At 32.5% G+C, this 12572-nt stretch overlaps 1 protein-coding gene across 1 annotated transcript; it reads left to right on the forward strand.

The window, feature by feature from the left end:
• Positions 1-1320: 1320 nt before the first annotated feature.
• Positions 1321-3907, forward strand: LOC123220675 (beta-amyrin 28-monooxygenase-like). Its single transcript, XM_044643238.1, has 3 exons — positions 1321-2335; positions 2768-2955; positions 3431-3907. Exons 1-3 carry the CDS (start codon positions 1348-1350, stop codon positions 3728-3730), a joined length of 1476 nt encoding a protein of 491 aa, XP_044499173.1. The 5' UTR covers positions 1321-1347; the 3' UTR covers positions 3731-3907.
• The last annotated feature ends 8665 nt before the right edge of the window (positions 3908-12572 follow it).

Here is a 12572-nt window from a genome sequence, read left to right on the forward strand (position 1 = left end):
TTCATTTGACCCCTCAATTATCTCTTTCTTTATTTAACACCCTTGTATGTTGTCTTATATCAAATCAATACCTATCTATTTTTAACATGTTATATAAATCCTTTATATATTATAAAATATCTAAAACCCCCATAACAATGTAAAATATCCAAAACCCCCCGTATTTATCCTAAATTACATTTAACCCCCATACTTGCCAAAGATTGTATTTAACCCCCATATTATGACATCAAAACTAGACTTAACAAATCAAATGAAGTTTTAGGCTAAGATTGACATAAATACCTTTTTTTGATGAATAGTATTTTTTCGAGTCGAATTCAAAAATACGAACTTCTTTAGTCCGAACGAATCCCTACTAATTGATGTTGAAAAAAAAAATGAAAGTGAGAGTGAGTGTTTGAGTGATATGAGAAGTGTGTGTAAATAAAATGAGTGAGGAGGGTTTATATAGATGAGGGGAAGGGTAATTTTGACATTTTAGAAAAAGTAATAAAATAAATAAATAAATATGAAAATGCCTTTACAATGAAAAATATCCAAAAACCCCCCATATTTATCCTAAATTATTTTAATCCCCATACTTGTCAAACATTGTATTTAACCCTCATATTATGACATAAAAACTAGCTTAACAAATAAAATTAAGTTTTAGGCTAAGATTGACATAAATACCTTTTTTCGATGAATAGTATTTTTTCGAGTTGAATTCAGATATATATAATTTTACTGTTAATATCTTAATTGTTAATGTCAATAGGACGTAAAGATTTTAAACGCATTCATGGTTTTCAAGCACAAAATGTAAAAAATCGTGTGATCATACATTCCTGCAGCCTCAATTATGAAGCCTATAAGAATAACAAATTTGATTAATTTATGTATTAATTATTCAATTATTGTTATTGTTTCAACGCCTGCCAACCAACCTCTCACATTTTTTACATTCTCCATGTTAATATGCATACCTTATTTTCCCCCACCCTTGTATTCCTTTATTTCTTTTTTCCCTTGTATTGACATTCTTGAGTATTAGTATCTTATTATAATATATATTACACGATATAATATAAATAACAAATTATATGTATTATAAAATATATTAAAAAATATATAATATAAGATATATTATATGATATAATAAATATTATATGATATAAATTTATATATTTTTTGGATATAGTGATAATATAATAAGGGTATATTTAAACAAATTTCATAATTTTAAAGAATGTTTATAATATTTTTATTTTTTAAATGATGCAGTCTAAATTTCTAATATATATATATGTGTGTGTGTATAAATATCATCTCCTTGATCAATTGCCTTGCCTCAAGCAATTCATCATGGAACCCTTTTTCCTTTCCCTATTTCTCATCCTGATTTTCCTCATTTCCCTTTCTCTCTTCTCTTTCTCTTCCATTTTCAAATCCAAATCCTCCACTGAGCAAAATTCTACTGATGAAAAGCTTCATGAGCTCCCACCAGGAAGAACAGGCTGGCCATTTATCGGTGAAGGCATTGAGTATCTTTCATTGGCCAAAAAGGGTTGCATTGAAAACTTCATTTCAACAAGAAAAAATAAACACAACCCCATGCTTTTCAAGACTTCATTGCTTGGAGAAACCGTGGCGGTTTTATGCAGCGCTGAGGGAAACAAGTTGCTGTTTTCCAGTGAGAACAAACTTGTGAAATCTTGGCGGCCGAGAAATTTCGGTAAAATCTTCGACAATTCGGATAAAACAAGCACCATTGAGGAAACCATGAGAATGCGAAGCCTTTCAATCGTGATTAAGGAGTCAAACTCACTCCAAAAATACGTAGAAATTATCGATCAAGTAGCGAAAGATCACCTGGAAAAATATTGGGAAGGCAAAGAAGAAGTCAAGGTTTATTTTCTAGCAAGAAAATTCACTTTCACGTTAGCATGTAAACTGATGTTGAACATCGAGGATCCTGAGGTTGTTGAAGAGCTTCAGAAGCTGTTTGATCACATAGCAAAGGGGTTCTTTTCTTTGCCTATAAACATTCCAGGGACAACGCTGAACCGAGCAATTAGGGCTTCCAGGGAAATTCGGAAAAAGTTCTTGGGGATGATTAAGCAAAGGAAGATCGAAATTATGGAGAAGACTGTGTTGGATTATGAAGCCAATGACATAGTGTCAAAGTTATTATTGGAGAAATCCAAGGATGGTGAAGGCTTGAATGAATCTGAAATTGCCAATATGATTTTAGGGTTGCTGGTTGCTGCACATGACAATACAAGTGTTACTGTGGTTTCAACTGTCAAATATCTTGCAGAGCTACCAGAAACTTATGACAAGTTTCATGGAGGTATGTTAATTTATTGTTCATGGGATTGGATTTGATCGAAGTAGAGTCAAGTTCAAATTAAATATTGAGTTTATTTTTATAGAATGAGTTGAGTTTAAATCAGTTTCAATTGAATCTAAAGTGATTTTTTTTTTTAAATCGAGTTAGGATCTCAACTTGACGATCTCCAACCAATCTCCAATTTACTCTTTTGGTTTAGAACTGATCTTAAATTTGTCTTTTAGCTGAGTTCAAAGCAAATTTAATCTTAATTACTTGTATTAATTAATTGAGTTTATATTTAGGGTAGGGATTTTCAAATATTGCCCAAGAGAGAGTATATTTACCTTAGGAATTTTGTGATTAAGAAATAGAAAAGTTTATTTAATTATATTTTTAATCCAACTTAATTAGTTTCTATATTCTTGTTTTATATGTGTTTATGTTGAGAAGAGCAAAAGGAGATAGCAAATTCTAAAGGGCCAGAAGAGCTGTTAAATTTTAGGGACATCAATGAAATGAAGTACTCTTGGAATGTAATATGTGAAGTGCTAAGATTGCAGCCACCAGTGATTGGAACTTTCAGAGAAGCCATTACCGGCTTCAACTATGATGGATTTCTTATTCCCAAAGGATGGAAGGTAATAATATGGTCATTCTCTCTTGTAGACTTCTTCATCTTTTTTAAATTTGGACTAAAACTTTTTTACAATATTTTGAAATTTGGATTAGATTGGTTGATTGAACTAATTTGATCAAAAATCAATGATTAATTTGGTTTGAAAATATGTTTAAACTTATATTAATCAATGAACTAGATCAACCCATGATTGAACCAAACAAATCATGTTAGGTTGTAGTTCAATTATTAAGTTAATCCAATCAAATTATCATACTAACGTTAAAAGTATATAAATCGATTTCAATATGTTTCTTCATATTTATTTTTTTCCAAATTTATGAGTATCTATATGTGCTTTATTTTTTTTTTTTTACAACTCTACTTAATTTGAGACAGATGCATATATATTCTTGAATCTCAATACAACTATATTTGACAAAATGATCCCAAAAAATGCACATTACTTAACAATGTTTTCAATTTATGCTTGGCAGTTACATTGGTTTGCCTATGCAACACATAAGAACCCTAAATATTTTCCAGAGCCAGAAAAGTTTGATCCATCAAGATTTGAGGGAAATCGGTTAGTTCCTTTCACATATGTTCCATTTGGAGAAGGTCCTCACAAGTGCCCTGGAAGAGCTTTTGCTCGATTACAAATACTTGTTTTTATGCATAATTTGGTCAACAAATTCAGGTGGGAGAAGGTTTTTCCAGATGAACAATTGATAAGGGATCCTCTCTTGGTGCCAACAAAAGGACTTCCAATTCGTCTTTATCCCCAAAAACCCTAAATTAATTTTTAAAAAGTTGCTAAATATATGTAAGGTATTATCCGTGCAATGCTTTTATTTCTTTATAAGATTGTGCTTCTCTTTGTTTTTTGTATGATGAAATGCCATGAACGACCTAATGTTGAATACTGGTAATAATTAATATATACAAAAGTATGTTCTCCTGTACCTCTAAAATACTGAGCTCCACATATTCTTGTAAGGGGATCTATTCCGTTTTCAGTGTCAAAATGAGAGGCTAGATAAATGTCTTCTTCATTTCTTCTTATTGGTTGATGAATCTTTAGACTTGTTACGAAATCCTAAATGGGTATCATTTTTTAAGTTTCATACTAAAATGAGAAGGTTAAACTGAAATCCTAAATAGGTTTGTTGGTTTAACTTAATTTAAATTCGTTTGGATCGAGTTCAATTTGAACTCAAGATGAGAGGGTCAATTTGTTTGTGAATGACTTGGTTCGATTTGAGAGTTGGGCAAAAGGATCGATTCAATTCAAGATTTGCTCATGATTTAATTTGAGACATATTAAACAATTGTCAAAGTTTTGCTCACGATTTATTATATATGACATTGTTTTGCCAATTATATGTAAATTGGAGTCATAAATGTAAGCTATAAATTTGAGTTATATATTTGAACCATAAACTTGAATTGAGTTTCGAACTTCAAACTGATCGTATTAAATTATAATTATTCTTAACTTTGACTTAACAAACCTTAGTCAAACTTAAATTAAGGGTATTTGGGTTTAACCTATTTTAAATCCACTCTTACTCGCTCAAATAAACTTGATAAACTTGAGTGCATAGAGTCAAACCAAAATGAGAAGTACAATCTCATGAAAGTGAGACAAAAGAATTTATAAACTTGTCAATGTATTTTTTTTTTTTGGTTAAGGAAAAACCGTATACAAATCGAATCATTATTCAATGAACAATCTTACAACAATCAGATGAATCAGTTATAATTTTACTTAAGAATGTTGTTTGAATCTAAACTATCTTAAAATTCTACCTCTTTACTATTCAAATCACCTCTTAAAAAGCCTAGACTTCTCTATAATCATTACAAGATCTGAACTTCAAATCATGAACCCCAACCCAAGTTCCTGTTAAACAATGAAAAAAGATGGCTCCATTCACCTCAAGTTTGATCATGATGAAAGCATTGACTGTAATCTTTCAATCATAGTAATCAACGGTGACATGAAATCCATCAATGAAATCAATAAGCCACAGGAAACAAAAAGGAGTAATTGGCGTGACCATATAGCAACAACAGGATTGAACGATGAGAAAAACATTCATGTAACAGTGCATATCGTAGCGCTAGAGCCTTAGATAACTCCAAGAGGATGATGTTTCTCGTTTCAAAAAGAAAAATTGAACAATCAATAGTGATAATTAATTATAAATGAGTTTCAATTTCTATAAGAATAATAATGAGTTAATATTGATGATTTTAAAATTAGATTGAATCACTTTGGCTAGGTGGGTTAAACCATGAGTTTATATAAATATTAATTGAGTTTCAATTCGATTAAGTTTGATAAATTTGTCAAATCGAAAAAATCATTTAAAACCAATGAAACTTGATTTATATAATACTAAGTAATTTTTTTCTTTTTAAAATTTGAATGAAATTTGCAAAATCTTAATTTAATTAAAATAAAATTTTTATGATTTTTTAATTTATATATGTGATAGAGTACAAATTGTTTAATTAAAATATTTGAAATTATTTTTTACAAAGTTTTTTTATTTTTAATGAATTGAAATTTACATTACGAAGGAGAAAATATATTTGATTATTATCCAAAATTGAACAAAAATTATTCTAATAAATTTAATATATTTTATATTAAGAAATAATTTGGAAATAGATTAAATTGATCGGTTAAACTAGTTAAATTGATTAAATTGTAAACTAGTAAAATAATTTGTTTAACCATTGGTCCGATTTTAAAAATATTGATTAATATATGATAGAGTGTTACTTTATTTTTACTTTAAAATCACTATCAATATTGATATCTATATTAGTATTTATTATATATATACATATTGATTAAATATTTAATAAAAGAGTAATATTATATGTACAAACCAAAGTGATGAGTGTTAATAGTATTATTTACTTCAGTTTGTGCAAATTATTTTTACAGATATTATTATTCTCAATAAAAATTATCAGTTTAAATAATGAATATTAATTTATAAACTAATAATAATATTATTATATAATTAAAAAATTTTAAATTAAATACACTTACTCATATAATAATATATTATCTTTAATACTCAAATAATTAAGTATTAAAGAACCAGCTTCAGTTGCAGAAGCTATTGGTGATAAAGGATGGTACAATGCAATGAAGGAGGAATTTCAAGCCTTGAAAAGAAATCGGACTTGGGAGCCGGTGCTATTTACTGAAGGAATGAATGTTGAAGATCATAAGTGGGTTTATAAAATCAAGTTGAATGCTTATGGTACTTTACAGAAGCTGAAAGCAAGACTGGTAGCTAAAGGATTTCAGTAAGTTCCAAGAGTTGATTTATGCTAAAACTTATCGTCAAGTAGTGAAACATTTTACCATAAGAGTGATGTTGGTATTAGCAGTTACTTTTGGATGGCGTATTCATCAAATTGATATGCATAATGCTTTCCTAAATGGAAAGTTACAAGAGGAAGTTTACATGACACAGCCTTGGGGTTTTGTTGATGCTAATAGCCCTGATTATGTGTGCAAATTGAACAAGGCTTTGTATGAATTGAAGCAGGCTCCTAAGGCCTGGTACGAGAAGCTGAAGGCTGCATTGTTAAAGAAGGGTTTTGTTAATTCTATCGCAGATTCTAGTTTATTTTTCTAGAGAGCTCAAGATGTGACAGTGTATATCTTAGTATATGTAGATGATGTATTGTTGACAGGCACTAGATCCAAGTTTATTCAAGATTTGGTTGCTGACTTCAATAAAGAATTTGCATTGAAGCAGCTTGGTGAATTAAGTTATTTTCTTAGGCTGGAAAGTCATAAAACAAAAGAAGGTTTGATGCTATGTCACACCAAATATTTATGCTTTGGATTTTTTGGACATGACAAGAATGGGAGAAGCACACCCTTGTTCTACCCCAATGTTTGTTGGAACAAAATTATATGGTGGAGACAGTGATCTATTTGAGAATCCATTTCTTAATAGGAGTACTGTTGGAGTTCTGCAATATATAACTTTGACAAGACCAGATGTGTCTTTTGTTGTGTGATACCCCTAGGCGAATCCCACATCGACAAAGCACGGGAGAGATGCTGGGTCTGTGTGTGCTCTGTCTTTGGATCCCACATTGGTTAGTGGTGGGAGAATTGGATTGGTTAAATAACCTGTGAGCTCCTTAACTGTTAAGACGCGTTTTGGGTTGCAAAGCCCAGAAACAAACCCATAATGGACTGTGTGTCCAAAGTGGACAATATCTTGACAGTGGGCCGGGTTATTGGACCTGGGGTGTTACAAATGGTATCAGAGCAACTCCGCGTGTCCTCTTGAACGATGGTGGGGCAAACCTCAGCGAGGACGCTGAGTCCCGTAAGGGGGGGTGTATGTGATACCCCTAGGCGAATCCCACATCGACAAAGCACGGGAGAGATGCTGGGTCTGTGTGTGCTCTGTCTTTGGATCCCACATTGGTTAGTGGTGGGAGAATTGGATTGGTTAAATAACCTGTGAGCTCCTTAACTGTTAAGACGCGTTTTGGGTTGCAAAGCCCAGAAACAAACCCATGATGGACTGTGTGTCCAAAGTGGACAATATCTTGACAGTGGGCCGGGTTATTGGACCTGGGGTGTTACATGTTGTCAGTAAGTTGAGCCAATTTCTAAAAGCACAAACTCAGCTTCAGTGGACAGCATGCAAAAGAGTGTTGAGATACCTTAAGGGAACTTTGTCTCATGGACTGCTGTTCAAGTCAGCACCAATACTGAAAATTGAAGCATACACAGATACAGATTGGGCAGGTTATATCGGAGACAGAAGAAGCACAAGTGGTTATGTTATGCATGTTGGAGGGAATCATATACAATGGAGTTCAAGGAAGCAAAAGATAGTATCCTTGTCTTCAACTGAATCTGAGCACAGGACTCTGAGTCAACCATCTACTGAGGTAGTGTGGCTGAGGAATTTACTGGATGAGCTGGGAGTGAGTGGCGTAGATAAGCAATTGTTTGGTGTGATAACGTAAGTGTCGGCCTACTTGCCTCAAATTCTGTTTTGCACGGTCGAATGAAACATATAGAGCTGGACATTCATTTTGTAAGGATTCAGGCTGCTTACTTGCAGTACAATCTGTATCTTTCGAGTTTCAGGTTGCTGACGTGCTCATCAAGGTAGTTTCTGCAACTAGGTCCGGTGAGTTGAAAGAGAAACTGAATGTATTGGAGTTGAAGAAGAAGAGTGAAAAAGAAGAGGAGGTTAGAATAGAGGAAGGTAGAGTTTGAAGCACTGGTGTTTGTGGCTTCAGGGAGGAGTATACAAGTTAGGAGAAAGGTGTAAATGGGTAGTTGCAAAACTGGTGTTATGTTTGATTCGGAAGAGGTCAAGTGTAGTGTGTAAAAGTGGTTTAGTTTGGGAGTCTGGAAATATATGTTTACTGGAGTCATTATGCTTAAAGCAATTCTCAACAATTCCCAAAATTTATATCAATTATCGATGAAGTGGCCAAAGAGCACTTGGAAAAATATTGGGAAGTCAAAGAAAAAATTAGGGTTAATTTTCTCGCAAGAAAATTCATCTTCTCATTAGCTTGCAAACTAAATTCATTTTAGTTGGCCGTGGATTTTCATTTAAGAATGAAGCCACCACATCAAAATGTACACAATGATTTTTTTTTTCCCTTTCTTTCACTCATCAAACACCTCTCAAAGATTATTTTTTTTCTTTCATTCATTCATTCATCAAACACCTTAATGCAGACCCTTTCGGATTGATCCAGCTCTACTTTCCTCAAAATGGGCATATGGATTTACATTTCATAATAAAACACCACATTAAAATGGACAGAAGGACAATTTTTTTCTTTCATTCATTCATTATATACCTCTCAATGCAAACCCTTTTTCGAAGCATTTCATCAACAACAACAGGTTGCATAATATGCTAAAGTATAATTCTTTCTATCTATAATATTTGAGTATTTAATTGGATATACAAAAATATATTATTATATAATCGAATGATTAAATAAAGTGTTGATATATGATCTGAATATCAAATTATGTATTCAGAATTAGTTGCACATAGTATTGCTCACTTTTGCTCTTATGAAATTGTTTGTAACTGCATGCATTAGGATTTTTCAAACGGCTAAAGGTTAATGTTTCACTCAAGTTTTAGCCTAATCTTAAATTTACATCCATGTTAGATAAAAAATCAAAATACTCATCTATGAGCTAACTATCGTCAAAATTTTCAATTAAAAACAAAGGTAAAATCATCATTTTACCCCTAAACCCCAAAATCTTAAAAATATATATAATTTTCTTCTCTTAGTTTAGAAAATTTACAATTTTTCCTCATTATTAGACTTTGAAAATTTCATTTTTTCCCTCATTCAGGTTTCATTTTTGGTGATTTAAGGAATCCAGTCATCAATAAAAAAGAAGAGACAATCTTCTCTGACAAAGAATGACCCTTTATTACCCAGATTTGGATAACAAAGCATAATTCAGAAAAAGAAGAAGCAATTGTACACTTTATTTGTGTATATAATAATACTCATTCATTTTTCCCAAAACAAAATAATTTACTTGAAATTAGAACCCAACTTAAGGAAATCACTTCAAAATTTGTGATTCATTTCATTTGTCACATTGGAAATTTAGGATGCTTTGAATTGTAAATCCCTATAAGTTCCTTATAAAAAGATTCACAACGATGAACCACCAAACATTTCTTCAATTCATTGTTCCTTATAAAAAGATTGTTTTCTTGAAGAAAAAAGTACTCATACATGTATGATTAAAATTTAAATAAATTAACGTATCATTTAATAGATTTGTCTAGGAGATAAACAACTAAATAAGCTTCCTATATAACTTGTATTATTCCTAAGAAATCATTAACCCTAAACCTGGCTTGAACTTACTTTCTTTCCTAGCCATGTCGATTCTTCCCCAATAAATAATCTTTGAATTACTCAACACTACCCGTAAAATCTCCATGTTGATTCAAGTGTGTTTCCGAATCATTCATGGCTTTGTTTAGTGACCCTCTTTTCATCAAAGCTCATTACCAATCTCAAACCGAAAATGAGAAATCATTTGTTTATCCCAAATCTAAGAGTGAGTTTATTGGTTGTTGTAATGGCTTGTGCAGCATTTATGACATGGACTGAACCAAAAGAAGAGGATGATGAAGATAGGGAGCAAATCCATAAAAGAAAATTCTAGAATCAATAATAAGGAGGAGAGAAAATAGACGACATAGGAAGACAAATAGCGAAGGAAAAATTGATTGTTATTTCATTGATTGAAATAAGCACACCCATTTTGGTTGTTCATTTCCAAAACAAGCTCTGTAAAATCACCCTCCCTAAGCTCTTTGGTTATTTTTTTGTTACCATGTGTTGATTCTTCTTCATTTACATGATCTCCCAACATTATAACATCTTCAGTATTAGACCTAGGAGGTTTCTCATATTGAACTTCTAACACCTTCCTGAGCTCCCTTGTGATGGTTTTTAGTTTTGAACTACTAGCGAAAAATGAGGTGGATTGAAGATTTATTGAAAATGTAACAGGCTCCATTTTTACCTCTTCAATTGCTTTTGGATGTCCCTTCTTGGTAGAAAATGAGTGGAGTGGTAATATTTCTTCACCAATCGTTTTCTTTTCTGAAAATATAAGGCATAGATCGTTTCTGCGAGGCTGCAATTTGCTGTATGATCTATATAAGATGTATCTGAAATATTTTTGTAAAACTGTTTGTAGCAAAATCAATGTATCTTATAAACAGGTACATAGTAGGAAACATAAGCACATAGGAGAAATAGGTTTAGTCTTACCATCTCGGGCTGATATGCCTCTTAAATTTTTGTGGGAATCCTTTCAGACATCGGTGTATCTTATAAACAGGTTACCTACATATGTTCTTAGTTACAAATCACAATTTGAAGTCCTATTTGGTCATAAACCTTACTACCAGCATTTAAAAACCTTTGGGTGTGCATGTTATCCATTTCTAAGACCATATGGGAAGCATAAAACTGATTTTCACTTCCAAAAATCTGTTTTTTCGGTTCACAACCCATTTCATAAAGGTTACATATGTCTTAGTTCCTCTAGACGAATTTATATTTCAGCAAGTGTCAGATTTGATGAAAATGAATTTCAGTTCAAGCATTCTTCATGGTTTATTAAACAGACTACTTCAGAGTCCAAAAATGCAAAATTTTTCGCTGTTTTTACATCCAAATATTCAGTTTACATCTGAGCAGACTGTTTCTGATAGCACTAGACCTGAGTGCCCTTCATTGTTTACTCAAACAATCCCTTCAGGTCAAATAAATTCCCATTCAGATAACATTTGTGTACTTGTGTCTATAATAATGTGTAAACTTATTTCAGTACCTTATTTCAAATCAAATAATTTCGAACCCAAATAATATTGCTGACTCTCCACATATGTAAACTTATTTCAGTACCTTATTTCAAATCAAATGTAAATAATGCATTTTTGAATAGGGAGTTGAAAGAAGCTGTGTATATGAGTCAACGTCAAGGATTTGTAAATCTAGAAAAGCCAAATCATGTTTCTAAGCTAGTTAAAGCACTGTATGGGCTCAAACAGGCTCCTAGAGCATGGTATGAGAAGTTAAAAAGAGCTTTATTGGCCAAAGGGTTTGTGAATGCTATTTCAGACACTAGTGGTTTCTGTGTATATTTTGGGGAGAACATAGTGCAATGGTGTTCTAGGAAACAGAAAACAGTTGCCTTATCTTCCACTGAATTTAAATATAGGGCCTTGGGTCAGGTTTCCACTGGAATACCATGGATAAGGAGCTTGTTAGGAGAAATACAAATTCCTTAATGCAGTCCAGCAATAGTGTCTTATGACAACTTAAGTGTAAGGGCATTAGCCTCCAATTCAGTGTTCAGCAGTAAAACAAAGCACATAGAGATTAATGTGCATTTTATAAGGGAGCAAGTGGCATAAAAAATTCTGGAGATACAATATGTGCCTACTGAATTTTAGGTAACTGACATTTTAACCAAGTAAATGTCTGCGGCTAGATTTTCTACTTTGAGGTCTAGACTGAACTGGATTAGCGTGTACAAAAGAAGATACTGGTGAATGTGTTCAGGTAAAACAACAAGCCAAATGTGTTCATAGAGAAAGTTGTACTTCAGGGGGGAGTGGTGATTGTTGGTTGAGCAGAACTAATGTGTTGCTGAGAAGTTCTGGTGGCTAATTAAGCAGAACCAATGTGTTGGTGGTTGTTTGTGTGCAAATGTTATGTTACTTTTGATGAATATGATTGGTAATTGGCGTCACAGAGTGTTTTAATGCAGGGAGGAGTCGTCCCTTGGCTTTTTTTTGGTTTGCTTCATATGGTAGGTGCTACCTAACTGATTCTGCTCGCGAAGAGTTGAAGTGCTTTAATGCAGGGAGGAGTTGTATCTAGTTTTTTCTTTTCTCTGTTGCAGATGGCAGGTTCTACTTACTAATTCTGCTTGAGAAGAGTTGAAGTGTTGTAATGCAGGGAGGAGTTGTCTCTTGGTTTTTCCCTCTCTCTGTTGCATGTGGCAGAATTGTATGTTTCGAGTAAGGAAAGCAAAGATTTAATGCAGTTACT

Source organism: Mangifera indica, chromosome 7, assembly GCF_011075055.1.
Source record: "Mangifera indica cultivar Alphonso chromosome 7, CATAS_Mindica_2.1, whole genome shotgun sequence".
Taxonomy (NCBI): domain Eukaryota; kingdom Viridiplantae; phylum Streptophyta; class Magnoliopsida; order Sapindales; family Anacardiaceae; genus Mangifera; species Mangifera indica.